Raw genomic sequence first — 21,666 nt, forward strand, 5'->3', positions numbered from 1 at the left:
AAAAACATTTTTTATTGAAATTTAACATAGAAAACAATAACAATTCATGTGCCAGTACTATTTTTCAGTGCACATCAGCAAAGCTTCTCAAACCTTGTGTATTTGAATTCTACACAAAAATATGACATAATTTTAATGACTCTGAAATTTAGAAACAACCTCAATCAGTATTAGGATTTTAGATGTTTATTTTGAGTAAAGACAGTTCCCAACAGAACTTTCACACATGTCTGGGATATGAGTAAATAAATTCCCAGGGTTTCAACATTTGCAGACACACTATGAATACCATTAATTAAATTTTGATGAAATGTTGGCAGATAAAAGTCATTGCTGGCTTCAATATCAGTGTGGAAAACCAAAATAGCTTCAAACTGATATTTTCTAAGAGGCTTTGTGATACCGTAAGTCAACTGGTGATTAAATTATTACACAAATACATAGTACTTATTATGTGTCAGACACTGTTCAAATTGCCATACAGATAAGTAACTCACTTAAAACTCAAAAAAATTAATGATGCATGTACTATATTTATTCTCACTTTATAGTTGAATGAATTAAGACATAGGAGGATTAAACAAGCTTTCCGAGGTCACACAACTAGTAAATGAATTGCCTGGGTTCAAATGCATGCAGGCAGGCTTTACAGTCTGCAGACACAAGCATCGAGCCATGAGATAAATGTGTAGCTCCACTAAGCAAATAAATTTAGCTCTGTACCAATAACATTCATTGACAAAAAAATCAGAGGAAACTGTATGTTTTTAGTTTACTTTATTGATGACAATAGTCAGTAAAGTACATTGTATAGCCACATCCATGTGTCATTGAGACATTTCTAATAATGTATCCAATAGACTTTGTATAATTATGTAAAATAAAATATCTGAAAAAGAAATTTTATAATGGATGCTTTTCGATATTGTTGATTTTTTATTCTTTGGAGAAAAAAGAGAGGCTAAAATTACAAGTTTGAAACTATAATTAATTCCCTAAATACTTCATTTATTGCAAAATCCATACATGACTACCACATTTTTAATATTTACAGCTATTAAATAACTGCTCCCTCAATATATTAATAGTTCATTAATATTTACTGAGCATACACACATTGTTTACAGGGCACTTCCCACTATGATTCTGGGAAAATGTTAGATAAATGTTTGATTGTGGCATATTTGTATACCTCATTAATTAATATGCATGTTGCAGAGGACAGCAATATGGATCTAAGCTTTGGATTCATAATTGGGTTCAGCAGCTGCCACTGCTTTGATATACACAGATGTGTGAATCAAGACAGAGGCTGAAAAAATGTAAAGTAGACTTAACTATTAGAACAATTTTGCATAATTGTTGCTCAGTTGTGCAATGGGATTATGTAAATGCCATTAAATTTATTGTTAAGGTTTATATTTTGTTTTAATGGCTCTTGTGTCTTTCTATTTCCAGACCGCTATGTCATAGTTGGCAGCCACCATCACACAGCATCCAGTTACAGTGGACAAGAATGGGCCAGTAGCACTGCTGTAATCACAGCTTTTATCCAGGCTTTGATGTTCAGAGTTAAGAGAGGGTGGAGACCAGACCGCAGTATTGTTTTCTGTTCCTGGGGAGGAACAGTTTTGGGCAATATTGGCTCATATGAATGGGGAGAGGTAAATGTATATTTATTAGTATTCTCTCTCTCTCTCTCTCTCTCTCTCTCACTCTATCCCCCTCTCTCTTCTCTAACTATAGCAGACTACGGAGGGGGTGGGGGGTCTCTGTCTGCAGAGCTCCCCCACTGCCACAGATGAGAATAAATCTACCAATACATGATCTGCTTGGGGAGGAAAGGTGACAAATCTCTCAGAGGAAAAGAGCATTTAGCCTCTCTCTTTTACTGAGTTCAGCTCACACAGAGATACACAGTATGCATGTAAAGCTCATCAGTCAATGTTCAAAAAGCTACAGTCATGAAAAACTGATGTTCTCTACAGGTAATAATTGAAGAAACACAGGGATTGTCTCTGGTCAGGGTTGGTGGGATATGCTGACACCAGAAGATTGTCAAAGTGAGTGCCATGAATTGGGGAGTTTCATTCCCTATGCTTTGAGCTCAAACGTCTAGTTCATACCAACAGGGCTATCGAGGAAACAATGTGTATTCTTTCTCTGGCCAGATTTGCTCCTAGGAGCTGTCTGTTCCAGTACAAGGCTCCAGCTGCCTCTGGCATTGTTTTCAGGCTGAGTCAGGTGGGGGTAGCAAAGCAGCCAAGAGATTAGGAAACTTCTTACAGATAGAACAAGGACTCAGACTATGACAATGCTAAGGGGTGAGGGTCTTTTTGCTGCTTCTCTATAGTCCCCTATGTCCTTCCCTGATGGTCCCTTTGCAACTATGTCTGTCTTAGGTTGTTTCTCCTTGAGGAATCTTACCAATCATTGGCTGGGCCAAGCAGGGGGATATAAGAGAGGGGATAGGTTTTTGTGTCCTTAGCAGCTTATGTCCGTAAGGCCTTTTCACTCAGTCCTAGCTGTGGGACCCTGTTTTTCATTAAGGAGTCTTCAGTCCCTGAAACCAGGCAGGATGGCTCCCAACACCAGACAGTACAGTTGTCGAAGCCATGGACAAAAATGTGTATCTCAAGCCAGATGTCATATCTGCTGCTAGGTTGCTGATATCATTCCAAGAATGAAGAAGAATGCCCCAGCTGCTGTGGCTCAGTTGGTTGGAGTGTCTTCCTATACACTGAAAGGCTGTGGGTTCCATTCCCAACCAGGGCACATACCTAAGTGGCAAGTTCCATCCCTGGTTGGGGCATGTACAAGATGCAGTGGATCAGTATTTCTCACTTGTATTCATGTTTCTCTCTCTCTCTTTCTCCCTTCCTCTCTCTAGAGAAAAAGGGGGGTAAGGGTTACTTAGACCAGCAGTCCCCAGCCATTTTTGCACCAGGGACCAATTTCATGGGTGACAGTTTTTCTGCAGATGAAGTAGTGGAGGGATGGAGGGATGTCAAGAGGTGGAGCTCAGGTGGTAATGCAAGGGAAGCTTTGCTTGTTCACCTGCTGCTCACCTTCTGCTGTGCAGCCAGATTCCTTAAATGTTCCTAACAGGCGTGACCTGGGCATAGGGACCCGTGAATTGTGTATGATCTGACACTATCTTATTCTTGTTTCCTCCAGATCTACAGATTCTAATATACTCAAAATAGCATTTACCTGGCTGTTGAATATCTCCTTAGACAGGTTGACAGGCACAGGATAAGAAAAGATAAGGTGATACATACCATTACCTTTCTTTTTAAAACTTTTTAGCAAATATCTAAAATTAAGAAATTATCTCCTGTGTTAATGTTTATAACTTTAGCATCATAACTTAGCTATTAAATATGGAGACTGGACTCAATATAGTCTTTTTATTTCTTTCTCTGTCTTCTCCTCACCATTCCTTACTCTTGCATACCTATCTCCCTGCTCCTTCTTTCCTACCTGTGTAAATACCTACCTATCTTAAGAAGCGTTTGTCCCAATGAATGGGTCACGGTTAAAAAGCAATGGGAGTATTTAGTTTCAAATGCTTCTGTGTCTGTGTCTTGTAGATGCACTGTTTTTAATGGAATATGACAGCTGATTATCTGATTGATGTCATATTAACAACAATGAAAATACTGTAAAACTCTTAGATGCTCTATTTTTATGGTTTTTTTTTTAAAGTGTAAACAACATCAGGCACATTTGGCATGGTCTGGAATGTAATGAATAAAAGAACTAACAAGCAAAATAGAGACAGACTCAGAGAGAGCTGGCTGACCACTGAGGAGGGGCACTGGGTAGGGGTAGTGGAGAGACTGAGTAAAAGAAAAAGACAGAAACACTCACGGATGCAGACCACAATGTGGTGATTGTGGGGAGCTGGGAAAGGTGGAGTGGGAGGTGGAGGAGAGTATAGGGGGCATAAATGGTGATGTACAGAGATTTGACATGAGGTGGTAAACACGCAATACAGTATACAGATGATATGCTGTAGAATTGTGCATCTGAAACCTGAATAATTCTGTTAACCAGTGTCACTCCAATATATTTAATAAAAAGGAAAAAACCATTTAAGAAAAAGGGAAAAGAGGCGTAATGGAAACATGTAGAGAAAAAAAGGACACAGCTTTAGCTAGAAAAATAAAAGCACTTTAACTTATTCACAATCTCAGCTTTGGAGGAAAAAAATCTAAATATCTAATGAGAAATATTGTTTCATTTTTTAATTTAAGCACTCAAGAAGAGATCAAATATTTATTGAATATCAAAGAAAACATCAAAACATATATATAAGAAAATAGCAAGTGTGTTTTTCATTTGAAGGAAAGAAACTCTTAAAATTGAGAAAAATTTAGTGTAAAATTTCTCAAGATTCACACATTACAGATTAGAATGATTTTCCATATGTAAATTAATGAAGTGAATGCTTGTTGCATATTCAAAAAACTAATTCAAATGTATAAGTTTAATTATGGAAATACTTTTTTTAAATTAACAAATTTTTAGTAAGATGGAAAATGTAATAGCTAAAAGAACCTCCCAAACTTCTATTCCAAATTACTTATTTTAAAAAATATGAATAAGTTTAAAAATTGGGGAATAGATTTATGATCTGGGCTGACATTAATTCAGAATTTATTTATCAGAAAGAAAATGCTTTAATTTTGTTATAATAATAAGGCACACTTTAAGATGTCTTAATGATTATTTTTAAATTCCCAAAATTTATTCTATTGTATTATACAGTCTCTTGATGCCTATCTGGTAATTTTCACAATAAATTTATGTTAATCCTAAACTAATATGTATATTTCTAAGCTGTGTTCTCAAAGCAGGTTTATCTATTTAACATTGTATTTCCTAATTTAAATATCTTGAATCCTTATATAGGGAGAGTATATTGCCAAAAGTTCTTGAATTTATTTGGGCATCAAGCATTATAGCCTGTGAGTTTAATCAATTATGTGACCTCGGCCGTATATGAGCAATTATATTTTTTAATTAATTATATACTTTTGTGGTTAATAAAATACAAATTATTTTTTAGGTTTTGTCCAGTCTGTTGCACCTTTTGGTGATTTTATATTTTTTCAATCAGTGGGTCCTAAAATTGCAATTTACAGTAATTTGGGAGTACTTAGGAAAAATATTTATGTTAGAAAATCCCTTTATATTTCATAAGATTAGGAACTTGTGTCCTAGAATATTTATGTGTGTGTACATATTTGACAACTAATTATTCATTTCATCACTTTCTGGATTTTCTCATGACTTTTTGGGCAAAGATATATAAGTAAGAAGATGTTTAACAATATGTAGATTTAATTATTAGCTTTTACAACATACTATTGCAAGGTACTGTATCTCAGAAGATTATTTCAATACAGTTTATGAAGATAATATTGTAATATGTAGTTGAAAAGGAATTAGAAAAGCTATTAGTTTTCTTGTTCTGTCTACTCTTATCAAATGTACTCTTATTAAAATGAAACATTTTCTTTTAGACTACAACCAGATTATGCTCAAAATATATTCCCAAGTGAAGATGAGTGAGGAAAAAAATTTGTTGACCTTTCATATTTTCCTATTTAATTTTGTTCCCATAGGAACCCCCTGAAATCCACAGATTTAATTAAAGCAATTAAGTGATTTTGGTCAATAAACTTAAGAATGAAATTTTATAGTGTTAGTGTTATTAGAGTATTGATGCAATACTGATCCTCACCCTTGGGGAAAATCACAACACTTTACTAAATGAATTCTTTAAAAAATCATTTCTTCTGTGAAGAATCTTTATTTTTCACAGACTATTGTGGAAACACTACAACTTTTACAGTCAAAGAAGTCTGCATTCAAACCCCCTCTGCCAGAAAACTCATAGTTTCTTGAAAGACTTGCTTTATCAAATGAGTAAGCTTAAACCTATCAGGAGTCCCTGAGAATTAAATGAACTAACATGTAAACTAGCTATTTACATGAGCTAGTGTGTAAATAGAAGCTGTTTTTCTACAGTGCTTGTGTAACACTGGACTTTAAAAAAAAAACATATGTAAAGCAAAGTACTTGAGTTGAAAGTTTATTTCTTTTAAAAAATACTTATTACTTTTAAATGAATTGTCTTTTCACCTCTCTTACAGAGGTATAGCTGAAGTTTCAACACAAACTAGGGGTCACATTTTTGATTTCCTAGGTATTCGAAGAACCTTCAGTCTTTCATCTGATAGTGTTGGAAAAAGAAACATGTATTCCTAAAACATGAAGTAATACAATTTTTAGGATGTTTTTCTTGAACTCCACCATGGTAATTACTCACTAAATATTTGTTCAAGAAAGGGAGAGAAATAACAGAGGGATTTCTTAGTAATGATACATTTTTAAGAGGATAGCTAGTGTTCCATTTGGGGGGGTTAGTTTCAGCAGAGAAGTGAAAAAACTATTCTATTGAAACATTTCATGTTACGCATGTGTGTGAAATGCATCAGGTTGTATTTCAGGTAAAATGGGCCAGAACACAATTGCATTGTGCTCCATTTTGCTCTGAATAAAGTGCTACTATGTGCAAAAAGTATCCTGTTGCTTCAAGGGAAACACTGGTTTATTAATCACTGAAGTAGCTTTCCCTTGTCTGTTCCCTAACTCCCAGGCTAAAACATTAAGTGCCACCATTAGACTAAATATTCTGCTCTGTGTTCCGGAGGTGAATCTCCTTACGTGTTAACTATTTAAGAATATGTTCTCTTAAAATCTGACTTTTCTCAAGAACATGCTTTAAAATATTGCATCAAAATGTTATATTTAACTCCTCAACACATGTATTTAAAATCCTTTTATGAGTTTTGTACTCTTATTTAATGGCATGAAATTACTTTAAAAAAACTACAAGGTAATGATTCTAAATAGATAGTGTTTATTATTTAATATGTAACTGATTAAACAGAATCTGTTACCTTTACTTATGCTAGAGGAAGATTGTTTTGTTTCTTTGGTTTTAGGATTTCAGGAAAGTTCTGCAGAGAAATGTTGTTGCTTACGTCAGCCTCCATAGCCCTATGAAGGGTAATTCAAGTTTGTGCTCTGTGGCTTCACCATCTCTTCAGCAACTGGTAGCAGAGGTAAGATGAGCTTCATTATAAAATGATTCAGCAAAACTCCTGTTTTTTTCCTATAATTTGGCATTTGTTGATATTTTTAATGTGCATAACACCATTTGTCAGTGTTTTAAGGAAAGAGTTATTGTTTCATTTTTATCAATATCCCTTCAACCAATTTCTTATGTCCTGAAGGTTTGTACTTGCTACTCTTGTATGGTTATAGTTGTAGGTATGAATTACACAGTTACAAGGAACGTATGTACAGATGAAACTTTATTTCTTAAAATTGAACTTGGCTGGCAAGTTCCCAATTCTGCCAGTCTTTTCATTTTGTTGTAAACGTAGTTATACTGTTGGATTTCTTCCCCCTCATGCATGTTTTGACAAAAGTTGGGGCTGACCCTATGTTTTCATTGTGCTATAAGCCAGGTCTGTATCTAACTGCTAGAATAAACAAATAATTAAAATCAAGATATTTAGAAAATAACGTTTTAAAAAACATGGAAAACAGAAACATGCATTTTACTACAAAGCAACTTCAAAAAAATTGAGTAATTTGTGACACTGTTTCACTAGTTACTGATTTTTTTAAATTCAGTCGCTTCTCACCTGTTGCAAAGAATTTTGCACATTTTGTTTTATTAGTAGAGTTTATACTTTTATTTCTGCATTCTTTTTATATCTTTCACCTCAGATAAAATGCTATGTGATTTCTCAGCAGGAAAGTAATGATGCCACCACTGGAAGGTGATTTCCTCCCAACCCCGAGCAAGGGCTGTGGGTGTACATTAGAAGTGACCATTTTATGCCCACAAAGTGTCCAATAAATATCACAGAAACTAAATTAGAAAGAGAAAGAGATAATGAACAGTGCTTGGGATTAGCCACAATTCTTGATTGAAATGTAATGCAAACTAAAATGTTATAGTTCCATAATGTATTTTCTAGTTTCGTAGTTTTCATAGACATTTCTATATGTAGTGAAATAAAGAAGACATTATAAAAGATGGAATGGATAAAACTGTACATTTAAAATAAGCCAGACCCCAATATGCATACCCTAGATTATATTCAGATCTGTTAAAAGTTCCTCTTAATCAGTTTATTGCTTTGACGTCTTTCAATTTCTTATCTGTCTGGGAAATACTCAAAAGAGGAAAATCAAGGCAGATGTCTTCCTTGGGAAGTTAAAATTTCTAAGTAAGTGGGTGATGAAGACGAAGAAAGTATAAGCTTAATTATCCAGAAATCAGGGCAAGTTAGTTAAAAAATGGTGTCTATTCCTTCTCATATGCTAGTTTTCCTGTATTGAGAATCTTGAGATACATGTAATCAATGAAATTTATAGGTAAATACAAATAACAAACTTTTAAGGAGTATCATATCTATAGAAATATCTATCTGTAGAAATTCCATGTTTATAGAAATATCTGAGAATATAATTCTTTTGAAAATGTCTTAGCCCTGGCTGGTGTGGCTCACTGGACTGAATGCCAGCCTGTGAACCAAAGGGTCACTGGTTCAGTTCCCAGTCAGAGCACATGCCTGGGTTGCAGGCCAGGTCCCCAGTAGGGGGCACATGAGAAGCAACCACACATTGATGTTTCTCATTTTTTTCTTCCTCCCTTCCCCTCTCTAAAAATAAATAAATAAAATCTTTTAAAACAGAATAGTAAAATCTGTTTTCAAAAAAGAAAATGTCTTGGCACATTTGTAACAGAACACTGTAAAATACTGGTACCTAACCCTAATTAGTATCTAAAAGTACAACATGGTTTTGCAATATTAAAGAGTGATATAGAAGATGCACCTCCTTATTTATTTGGGAGAGGACTTTTTGTTCTATATTGAAAATGTTTATATAATAACCTAAAACTAAACTTAAATATGTATTGAAAGCAAACTTCTTTCAGTTGAGATTGTGTATATGTGTCTCTTAGGACAATTTAGAAGAATAAAATTATCACAAGTTCAAACAAACAATAGCATATGCAATTTTAAAACAGGGGAATTATTTATCTTTATATTAAAATATATATGATAATTTGGGACTTCTGGTCAAGATGGAGATATAAGTAAACACACCTCACTTCTTTGCACAAGTATAGCAAAAAATACAACTAGACTACAAAACAAATATCACCAAGAAGTGTCAGAAAAATTGAGCTCTATGGAAGCCTGACAACCAAAGACTTAAAGAAGACACATTCATCCAGACAGGAAGCAAGGGTGGAGGGGTAGAGATGTGAAGGGAAGGTACAAAGAGGTGGTGAGGAGCAGAAAGTTGCAGAGACATGGACGGGGCAGTTCCACATCCGTGTGTGGTGGATAAAAATTGAAAGGCATACTTTGGGAGTGAGGGGTCCCATCTCTAGACAAGACTACACAGTCCACAGTCCAGGGCTCCAGTGCCAAGAAGATAAGACCCTATAACTTCCAGCTGTAAGTTGGAGTGCCAATGGAGGCAGGAGCAGTGAAAAATACTGCAGAATTCTCAAGAGAATCCTTTCAAAGGGCCAGCAACAGGCTTAGGACTCGCACAGACCCACCCCCTCTGGGATTCAGCACCAGAGCAACAGCTGGAAGGCCACCAGCGGCATATGGGGAGAAAGTAAAATGAGTGGCAATAGGGCAAGTGCTGGGAAACAACTTCCCCACAGGCAAAACTCCAGAGGTCTGGCAGGAGCATTGTCCCCTCTCTGAGCCCTTCGCCATACAGAGCAACAGAGCTGTGACAAGAGTTGCTCCTCCCTGGTAATTACCTAAGGCTCTGCCCCACACAACTTATAGGTGTGTATGCTTTTTTACCATAGGCCATGACAATAAGACAGGGAGTCAGAGCAGCTCTACCTAATACACAGAATCATACACAGGGAGGCTGTCAAAATGACGACACTAATAAATATGACTCAAATGAAAGAACAGAACAAAATTCCATAAAAAAAAGAACTAAGCAGAATGTGGATAAGCAATCTATCAGATGCACAGTTCAAAACATTGGTTATCAAGATGCTCAGGTAACTCATTAAGTACTTCAAAACATAAAAAAGAGCCAGGCAGAAATGAAGGCTACATTAAGTGAAATAAAGAACAATCTACAGAGAACCAATAGTGGAGGGGATGAAACCAAGAATCAAGTCATGATTTGGAACACAAGGAGGAATAAAGCATTCAATCACAACAGCAGGAATAAAAAATAATTCAAGGAAAATGAGGATAGGCTAAAGAACTTTTGGGACATCTTTAAATATACCAACATCAGAATCATATGGGGTGCCAGAAGGAGAGGAGGAAGAGCAAGAAGTTGAAAACTTACTTGAAAAAATAATGAAAGAAAACTTCCCTAATTTGAAGGAAATAGACATATGAGTCCAGGAAGCACAGAGAGTCCCAAACAAGAAGGACCAAGATACATCATAATTAAAATGCCAAAGATTAAAGATAAAGGAAGAATCTTTAAAGCTGCAGAGAACTGCAGAAAGTTACTTACAAAAGAGTTCCCATAAGACTATCAGCTGCTTCTCAAAAGAAACTTTGCAGGCTAGTAGGGACTGGCAGGAAGTATTCAAAGTGATGAAATGCAAGGACCTACAACCTAGATTACTCTATCCAGCAAAGCTATCATTTAGAATGGAAGGGCAGATAAAGTGATTCCCAGACAAGGTAAAGCTAAAGGAATATTTAGCTTTTAAAATCATCTTTCACAGGTCACAGAATGTATTGATTTTGCTTGTAGGAAAATAGAATTTCATCAGCCATTTATTAGTCAATGCTCTGTACATCTCAAGTAAATATTGATATAATATCTAAGAGGTCATTTTAGGGAAGCCTGAAGCATTTGCACATATGAAAGTAGTCAATCTAGCTATATTCTCCTTAAATGTTGCTTTTGAAGCACCTGCCAGAAGCTGGCAAACCTAATCAAAACTAAACAATTGCATCAATATTGTAAAACTGTCCACAGGAAAAACAGTGCTGTTTTTTTAAGTCTAATAAGGTAGCAAAGATATATTTATTTTATAGGCTATTTTATAAAAAGATTTTTTAATATACCAAGAACTACCCACCAGAAAGTATAGTATGTATATCTCATTTCAACTATTGGGTTGGCCAAAAAGTTCTATTGCTTTTTTTTTTCCTGTAAGATGGCTCTAGTTAAGCCTAGCTGTCTTTAACTTCATTTGAAATAATTTTGTTAGATTGTGTTGTGACAGCTGTCATATCAGCATGCATTTAAAAGAAAACTATCAAAATTGTTGAATTTTTGTGTAGGCATTTTAGTATTGAAGATGGAAGAAAATGAACAACACATTTTTGGCATGTTATGCTTTGTTCTTTCAAGAAAGGAAAAAACACAATTGAAATACAAAAATAGATTTGTGTAGTATATAGAGAATGTGCTGTAACTGATCAAACGTGTCAAAAGTGGTTTGCCAAATTTTGTGTTGGAGATTTCTTACTGGGTGATGCTCCACACCCAGGTAGACCGGTTGAAGTTGATAGCAATCAAATCAAAACATTAATTGAGAACAATCAACGTTCTACCACACGAGAAATAGCCTACATACTCACAATGTCCAAATCAATAAAGTGGTTGGTGAAAATAAAAAATGTGTCTTTTATTTTATGGAAGAAAGTAAATGGACTTTTTGGCCAACCCAGTACATGCATTAGAGTATTGAGCCCATAATCCTACCACAGTATCACTTAGTTGTGAATACCCCATCTGTTGCAGAGGTCTATTATGTGTTAAATTTTTATAGAGATCTCAACTGCGTATGACATTAAGTATGTAAGCACACAATCATTATGTGAAATACCCCAGTTGCCTAGGAACTTACATTTTACATGAATTTAAGACATGCATAAAAGGCTAAAACATAAGGGTAAGTGTGCTATGTGCTATATTGGAATTTACAGGAAAGAAAACCCACATGATTGTTTTTTTTAAGTGATTTTCTTTTTTTAAAAGATTTTATTTATTTATTTTTAGAGAGGAAAGGGAGGGAGATAGAGAGAGAGAGAGAAACATCAATGTGCAGTTGCTAGGGGTCATGGCCTGCAACCTAGGCATGTACCCTGACTGGTAATCGAACCTGCAACACTCATATGATTGTTTTAACTTAGAATTATGTATTGTAGAACATTGACAAAAAGTTTGAATGTATTGATAATTTTGAGGAAATTTAACCACTAGTCTTTCTGAAGCTCTAACTCCAGTCATGTAAACAAAATCCCCTTTATTGATCTACCAAAGTTCCTTTTCAAACCAGACATGCTGCTGTCCATTTCCATTTCCTTATTCAAATCAAGGGCAATGATTTATGCTTCTGCCCTTTTCCTCTTGGGTTGAAAGGTACTGAATTGCCACAGCTATGTCTGTCATGGCACTCATACAGTTGCTACCGACAGCCACCGTGCTGTTTTTTATCCTGCCAAACCATGCCTCTCTTCTCTAAGGGGCATAAACAAACCATGGGAGATACTTTAGCCCCAGGAGCTAATTGGTTCTAATTCTTCAGTTACCAGAAACTCAACTTTCAAATAACAGAGTAATTATTTTTTAAAATTGTATGTTTATACCTTCTAGAATTTTAAAAGACAGCCCTAATCATCTAAGACAACCATAACAAAATACATTAGACTGACTGACTTAAAAAAATAAATTTATTTTCTAAGCCCTGGCTGGCGTAGCTCAATGGATTGAGCGCGGGCTGGGAACCAAAGTGTCCCAGGTTCGATTCCCAGCCAGGGTACATTCCTGGGTTGCAGGCCATAACCCCCAGCAACCACACATTGATGTTTCTCTGTCTGTCTGTCTGTCTGTCTGTCTGTCTCTCTCTCTCTCTCTCTCCCCTCCCTCCCTTCTCTCTCTAAAAAAATAAATAAATAAAATCTTTAAATATAAATAAATAAATAAATAAATTTATTTATTTTCCTACAGCTCTAGAGGCTGGAAGTCCAAGGTAAAGTAAAGGTCGGGTAGTTTTCTCTCGAGGCCGATCTCCTTGATTTGCAGGTGGCCACCTTCTCACTATGTCCTCACATGTCCTTTTTCTCTGTGCCCTCACTTCTGGTATCTTCTCCACTTCTGGTAAGAAAATCAGTCCTATTGAATGAGGGCTCCACCCTATGATCTCATTTAGAATGAGTTTCCATCTTAAAGTTTCTGCTTCCAAATATAGTCACTTCTGGTGCCTAGGCTTCAACCTTTGAATTTTGAGAGGAAAGCATTTAGTTCATAGTATTATCAAAACTGTAGAGTAGTAGAATACAGAAGAAATGGTTAAAGAATTAAAGTAATTGTCTTTTCTTTCTATTGTTGATATTTTAATGCAGATAACTAAAACAAAGTTTAAATTCTATTCTTCTTGCTGTAAAATATGCAAGTAAAATTGACTTCGAAAATTTCTTCTACTGACTTGTCTTTCATGGTTTATGGTATAGTTTGTTTTTTCTTTACCTTTTGCTTTGTTTAGTTCTTTTAAGAGAAATTGTACTTTTCTGTTCACTATGAACTATTTTTCATAGTGAATTCTTTTCAATGGGTTAATTTATCTTCCTTTCTGCTGATTCTACTACTAGTAGTCCACTGAAGTAAACAAAGATTAATAAACTGATTTAAAACCCTTTCTTACACTAATTTAATATTTCAAAAATGTCTCACATTTGAAATTGTAATTCTATTGGCAGGTTTGTCTATCTACCAGGTTTACAAACCAAGCAACCCCTCCTGGTATTAGTGTTTTACAACATTTCCTGTTCAGTATACACTGAGAACTTGTAAATTACTTTTTATTTAAATCTTTATATCAAGGGAAGTCATCTTTGTGAAATTCTGGTTAAAACCCTAAATTTCAGAAGGCAGCTGGTTTAAATATTTGAACTATGTAGTTGAAGAACAATTCAAACAATTTGAGATATTAACAATTGTAGCTTGGACTTATACACAGAAGCCAAATTAATGTCACATTCTTAAAATGGTTTTAACTCATTTATTTTTGTCTGTGACATTTTGATTGGTATATTGGAACTAGTCCATTGTAGGACTCAAATGTTGAACATTTACTCAGAACTAGTAGTAGTGAATTGTCATTGCTGGCAGGTTAGATACAACTGTTTCATTTACACAGTATTATTAATGCAGTACAATATATTTTGCCATTAAAAAAAATAAAACCAGTGTGTCTCAATTGGTTGGGCATCATCCTGTGAAGAGTCACTGGTTTGATTCCTGGCCAGGGACCATGTTTTGGTTTCAGGTTTGGTCTCCTGTTGGGGCACTTATGACAGACAACTGATTAATGTTTCTCTCTCAAATCTATGTTTCTTTCCCTCTCTTTCTCCCTTTCTCCCCTCTCTCTAAAAATAAATAAATATACTCTTTAGAAAAAATGAAACCCACTCTGAAAAATTGTCATTTTCCCTATCTAACCTTTCATAGGTTTTGCTTAAAAACCTAACACTGATATCGTCAGTTTATCTTCTACATAGTAACTACAATAGTAAAGTCTTTGCCATTATGACATATGACATTTCATGTAGAACTTTTATGAATAATGAAATTGGTTTAAATAGATGGGGGGGTCTGAGGGGGTTGCCTTGGATGGAACTAAAAGATAGAAAACTACTTGAATAACAATTAAATTTAAGAAAAATAAAAAATAGATGTGGTTTTATGCTTAAAAATAAGGAATTATTTTTTAAGTATAGGTACTGGGGTGATTTTAGTATCATGGCATATACTTACCTTTGATAAGTTGTATAAATTATGATTTCTTCATTGTATTTTTGTTTGTTGTTTCTCTTTTTTAAGTGGTATCTTAAAAATAATTCTGTATTTGCACTCATATTTTGGATTCGAATTATTTGCTTGGTTCTTTAACAAAATAATTTGTTTCTATGCCTTAACAATGCATTTTCTGAAAGAGAAATTTAAAAAGAAATGCCATTTTAAAAGCATCAAAATCAATAAAATACCTAGGAATAAATTTAGCCAAAAAGTTGAAAGGCCTGTACACTGAAAAGTATAAGATGTTAATGAGAAATGGAAGAAAACACAAATAAATGGAAGGATATCCTGTGTTCTTCCATTGAAAAAAAATAATACTGTTAAAATGGCCATGCTTCCTTAAGCAATATATAAGCAACATTTTGGAACATGCTCTATCAAAATTTCAATGGTATTTTCCCAAATATAGAACAAAAACTATCCTAAAATTTGTATGGAATCATAAAAGACCCTGAATTTCCAAAACAAGTCTAAGAAAGAAGAACAAGGCTAGAGACCACATACTACCTGTTTTCAAGCTTATTATCAAATAATTTGGTCCTGTCATTTAAAAAACTGACATAGACCAATGGAACTGAATAAAGAGCCCAGACATAAACCCATTCATATACAGTCCACAAATTTTTGACAAGGTTCCAAGAACATATGGTGAGGAAAGGGTAGTCTTTCCAATAAATGGTATTGGGAAAATTAGAGGTACAAATGCAGAAGAATGAAATTGGACCTCTATCTTATACCACTCACAAAAATTAACTCAAAATGGATTAAACACTTAAATGTAAAACCTAAAACCATAAAACTCCTAGAAGAAAACATAGAGAAAAATATTATCTATATTGACCTTGGCAATGATTTCTTGGTTAAGACATCAAATGCACAAGCAACAATAACTAAAATAAACAAGTGTGACTACATTGAAATAAGAGGTTCTACACAGCAAAGGAAACATTCAATAAACTTGAAATGGTAACCTACAGAATGGGAGAAAATATTTGTGAACAGTATGCAGATACTTTGACTTATAACAGGGTTATGTCCCAATAAACCCATTATGAGTTGAAAATATTGTAAGTCAAACAAGCATTTAATACACCTAAACTGCCCAAAAAATCATTGCTTAGCCTAGCCTACTTTAGACATGCTCCAAACACTTACATTGCAGTTGGGCAAAATCATCCAACACAATGAATACACCACAGACTATTGGTTGTTTACCCTGTGATTGAGTGGCTGACTGGGAGCTGTGGAGAGAGTACCATACCATGTATTGCTAGCCTGGGAAAAGATCAAAATTCAAAAGTTAATGTACAGTTTCTACTAAATGAATATTGCTTTTGCAACATGGTAAAGTTGAAAAATTATAAGTTGAATCATAATAAGCTGGGGACTATCTGTATCTAATAAGGGATACTATCCTAAATATATAAAGAACTCATTCAACTCAATAGAAAACATACAAATGATCACTGGGTATATGAAAATGCACTCAACATCACTAATAATAGGGGAAATGCAAGTCAAAACCACAATAAAATGCCACTTTACATCTATTAGGATGATTATTATAGAAAAGGAGAAGAGATAACAGATGCAGGCAGTCTGTGAAGGAAAGAGAACCATTATATGCTGTTAATGGAAATGTAAAATGGTACAGCCATTATGAAAAACAGTACAGCACATCCTCAAAAAATTAAAAACTGTATTATCGTATGATCCAGCAATTCTACTCCTGAATATATATTTGAAGGAAACTGAATAAGTATCTCAGAGATAAATGTACTGCCATATTCATTGTAGCATTATTTATAATAGCCAAGTTGCAGAAACAACCTGTCCTACAACAGATGGATTAAGAAAATGTGTGTGTGTGTGTGTGTGTGTGTGTGTGTGTGTGTGTGTGTATGCCTACATACAGTGGAATTATTCAGTGATAAAAAAGGAAACCCTGCTATCTGATATAGCATAGATCCATCTAAAGAGCATTATGTTAAGTAAAATAAGTCAAAAGACAAAGATAAATACTCTTTCTTATCACTTATACTTGGAATCCTTAAAATAAAGTCAACTTTATAAAAACATAATAAAATGGTGTTTGCCAGGAGTTGGGGGGTGGAAATGGGGTGATATAGGAAGATTTTCAGTTATAAGAATAGGTTTGGAGGGTCTAATATACAACATGGTGACCATAGTTAATAATACAATATTGTATGTTGAAAAGTTGTTGAGAATAGATTGTACACTTTCTCAACACACACACACACTCACACAAAGTGACCTATGTTAACTATGTAATGATGAATGTGTTAATTATATTAATTTTGGTAATTAATCTACAGTGCATATGTGTGCTGAATCATCATTTTGTGCATTTTAATTATATACAATTTTAAAAGGAAAAAAGTAAATCTAAAATGAAAACTGAATAAGCTCCTGGAAAAAGTAACAAGTGAAATAAATGCTTGGCTGAAGAAAAAAGAAGAAACTGGTTCTCTGAAACAAAAAGAAATTGTTATAATAATGTCATGTAAACAGTTAAACATATAAACATATACATGCACCTTGCTTTAAACTGGCATTTCCCTGTATGTGATGTGAAATGTGTGTGTACTCAGTAGAACCTTCAGCCTGTCACCATGTGTGGCAAACATCCAAAGGTAAACAGAACTTGCAGTCTTCCCAAACTTGCTGTATTCCAGAACCTTTTCCTATAGGTATCTTATTACATTAGCCACAGAAAAGATGCTTTAAAGAAATCCTATATGTATGTAAAAGTTGGAAATGTTACAGAGGCATGTGTTTAATCTGTTCACTTTGAAAATGGACTTCCTCAAATGGCAAGATCTACAATTTGCATACTTGGTCGGAAACACACCTCTATATACAGTGCTAATGAAACTGTAAAGCACTGATTATTCCTTCCCTTTGATCTGGAATTTCACCTGCGAAGTTATAGCCTTCGGAGTCCTACAACTTGACACTAATCCTTCCATAGTCACTACTGTAAAACTATATTTTTAGTTGCAAAATTATAATTTTAAGACCAGGGTGATAAAAGAAATTGAACAGCAGAAGAAATTAAGCTATGTTAACCCTGAAACAATTCTCCTGAAGGCCATAATAGCAATTTTCGGTATGTCTGCAAGGAGTAGAAAAATCATTTCAATTCAGCCTAAGGAAGAATTCTTAAATAAGAAGAATTATATGAAGGTGCTCACATACTGTGCAGATGTTGTGAAGTGCGATCAAATGTTTTTATAGATGGTTGATTCAGATGATCTTTATTTATACAATAATTTACTCCTGAATCCATCCTTTATTTATTTGTGCATTTATTCATTGTTTTTGTTTGTTGAGCTTCATAATGTGTTAGTCTACAACTGATTTTCTAAGCTCTTCTGATTTCTAGGTTGTTATCCTTCATGTTTATTGTTTACCTATGTTGTTGTGCTTTACACAGTCTGCTTCTAAATCTACAAGCCATATTTGATAACAATGGGTGAATGACAATTTCAGTTTCACTGCTGATGATCACAACTGTTTTCCAAGGCAGTGGTTTCCAACACTGTGACACAGGCATATGGTGGCAGCCATAGACGTCCATCTGTGATGACCATCTCCCTCTGAATCCAGCTCGTGTATCTGTGACAATTAATGATAACTATAAAAACAGTTTAAGGTGGCAGTGATTTTGATGTAAAACTGAAGGAGACATGAAACTAGAGAGGATTTTTTTCAAAAAGCTATTTGAGAATCTTAATATCAAAACTTCTACTCTTCCCTACAGCATCCTTTCTAAAGTAAAGTAATCCAGAATTATTTAGTTTGAAGGTTTCAGAAATTGAATGGATATTAATGTATAAATTATGTTTTACAAAGTTAACTTTATGTTTAATCAACTTTGCAATAAAATCACATATTTTAGCTTTATATAGAGTATCATTTAATACATTATACAAGTTTCGATAATGCCCAGTAGGTGATTAGAGGTTCAGAAAATAATAAGGTATTGCATGATCTCAAATGAAGTGTCATATTCTAGCTTGGTAAAGATCCATAAGGATAATTGACATTTTTACTTTATACTAGAAATAGGAATTTAGATAAAAAAATTCTGTACATTACCAAGAGTTCCATGAGAACTAATCTAGCTTTGTATATTATCATACTGTTCTATTCATAGAAAAATTATAAACTATATATGAGCAAAAGAATAAAAATATAATTAATCCCTTATACTTTTATTATCCAGAAAAAACTGATAAATTTTTGTATAATGCATATAAAGATACTGTTATTAAAAGGAAACAGTGATGTCCATTTTAACCCCTTAATATATTATAGTTTACATTTCAAAAATATATATTATAATAATATTGGCACATGAGTGAATCTAGACAAAAATACAGTGGAATTCATTGTAACAATTCATTGTTACAGCATTTCTATAAGTTTGAATTTTTCTAAACAAATAAATGTGTATTGTTTCATTATATAGCTATATTACCATTTGTTAACTTATTCCTTTTTTTGAACATTTATATACTAAAGTTGTTTTCTTATTGCTAACAATACTGCTATATACATATTGGCACATACCTCTTGCCGTTTTCTAACTTGGTCTTTTATCAGTCATTAGCTTCAGGTAACAGAAGGCACTCTCTTCAAGAAGAAATGAATTCGTGATATGGAATTAGTTGTTACAAAGTCTTAGAAGGGCTGCAAGAGCCACTTTTAGGTCTCCTGAGCTCACAGCACAGCATGATAAGAGAGGACTTCCAGGGATATTGCTTCCTCTACAGGATCAGAAAGCTTGGGGAATCAAGAACCTCCTTCCCTGACTACCCACTCTGGAACCTTAACACTCCTATTAAGAGCTAGTGAGCACAAAGTTATCACCACAGTTACTGGCTTCAGCACAGCATTGCCTCAGCCATAACATACACCACCACAATATTCAGGGATATGGAGTGCCTCACGCCCTGCATGCTGAAGCCCACAAAGACACAGACGGTGATTCCTTTACCAGGATGCAGTGCCAGCAAACTCCTCTGTGATTGTCCTATCAGAGCAGAGGCAGCAGATGCTGCTTTACTAATCCCATGCAGGTGCAGTGTGCTGGACTGCAGCTATGTCCCAGCAAGTTGTAAAGTGATCGTTAGCTTTCCAGTGTGAATCCTAGAAAACAGTCACCTTCAAAAGGTTCCATTTCATGCTTTAGAGATGCAAAATTTCTAATATAGTGCTGAAGCTAAGCGTAAAATACTGTTGGGAAAAATCTTTACAAGTTATTCACTTTTCAATAAGAAAAAATTACAGAAACTAAAGTATATTTGTTTAAAGACATGTATTAGCTAACATTAACTGGAATCGAGAAAATCTCAGCATGAATGTTCAAGTAATCATTACAGTCTAAGTCTGTTAAAATTACAATAATTTTATATTCAGTGAATTCCTCAATTTGTACAGGAGGCTCCTTAAATGTGAAGTTTTTCGGGAGGCTGTTATTCAGTATTAAATTTCCAGTCACAAAATGTATTTCAAAAAATAAAGTCATAAAAATTGTTACCTTGAAATATGTGACCTTAGTATGCAGACATGGAGTTTATTTAGCCAAAAACTTTTTAAGCAACTCAGAAAATCTGTGCAGTTGGCAAAGAAGGCCATGGTCTATGGTGCGATCTTATAATCTGTCAGTATCTCAAAGAGTACTTGTTATAACAATGCACCTTTCAGCTCCATCTGAGAAAATCATTTAGAGTGCTATATAAGTTTTCATGTGATGTGTTGAAATATTTATCAAAATATCTTTTCATCATACATAAAAAGATGGTTGTTCTTATAGAATCACTACTTTATTAAAAGCAAGTCATTTGTTCTGTATCTTTTATAGCCCTATTAGTATTTCAGAGACTACTGATCCCTTTCAGCCTAAAAAATAAACAATATATTTAGGTCAGACTCGTCATTTATCTGGATGAGATTCTGATGTTTGTTGTAGAGAGTTTTCTGAGGAAATCATAGGTGGACACATAACATCACTTTTTGAGATTGACACTTGACACCTTTAGTTATTTTCTGAACATTTTTTAATTATGTAAAGCATTTTACAAGATAGAAGGAATTGAATTTTATTTGTAAACTTATCTGCTTAGTCCAAAAACATCTTTTGGCTATGAACACACAGGTTAGATGAGTTCACCACATTCAGGCATTGTTCCTTAAAATAAACCTACCTGAACAAGAAATCAGAATTTTACAAGTACATAAAATAATTATTTGAGAAATAAACTCTCCTAGGTAGTGGTACTAGTTGAGCAAACTATTTGTAGATCTAGTCACTGTGCTATATAGAATGTGTTTTCTCAACCCCAGTATCATAAGGATCACATCTTATTCTGTTGAAAATACATGTAGACAATTTTTGGAGAAAGCTGAAGAAGGTAGTCAATCATTCTTCTAGAGGCATTCACATAGGAAGCTATGTGCCAGGCATAAAATAAATTTAATAAGAGTTACTTTTATACTTTCTCTTATATTTTACTTTTTTATTTTTATTTTTATTGCAATATTTTTATTTGCCTGAATTTAATAAGCACTGAGTACTATGTAATACAATGGTTCTCACCCTCCCTTTTTTATTTTTGTTTTATTGTTTTATTTTTTATTTTAATTGTTGTTGAAGTACAGTTTTCTGTCTTTTACTCCCAGCCCAGCCCACCCTCCCAGCTCTCCCCACTTCTCTCCCATTTCTACCCC

General features: G+C 34.3%; 1 protein-coding gene across 5 annotated transcripts in view; it reads left to right on the top strand.

The window, feature by feature from the left end:
- The window catches only part of NAALADL2 (N-acetylated alpha-linked acidic dipeptidase like 2), a 1,144,210-nt gene that overhangs the window by 830,191 nt on the left and 292,353 nt on the right, over positions 1 to 21,666 (top strand). For all 5 annotated transcript variants that reach the window (XM_045851217.1, XM_045851218.1, XM_045851216.1 and 2 more), the window contains 2 exons: positions 1,459 to 1,664; positions 7,020 to 7,139. In XM_045851217.1, coding sequence (XP_045707173.1) covers positions 1,459 to 1,664; positions 7,020 to 7,139 — 326 coding nt within the window. The remainder of the gene's footprint in view (positions 1 to 1,458; positions 1,665 to 7,019; positions 7,140 to 21,666) is intronic.

This window comes from Phyllostomus hastatus, unplaced genomic scaffold (genome assembly GCF_019186645.2).
Source record: "Phyllostomus hastatus isolate PE091 unplaced genomic scaffold, TTU_PhHast_1.1 phas_contig_86, whole genome shotgun sequence".
Taxonomy (NCBI): Eukaryota; Metazoa; Chordata; class Mammalia; order Chiroptera; family Phyllostomidae; genus Phyllostomus; species Phyllostomus hastatus.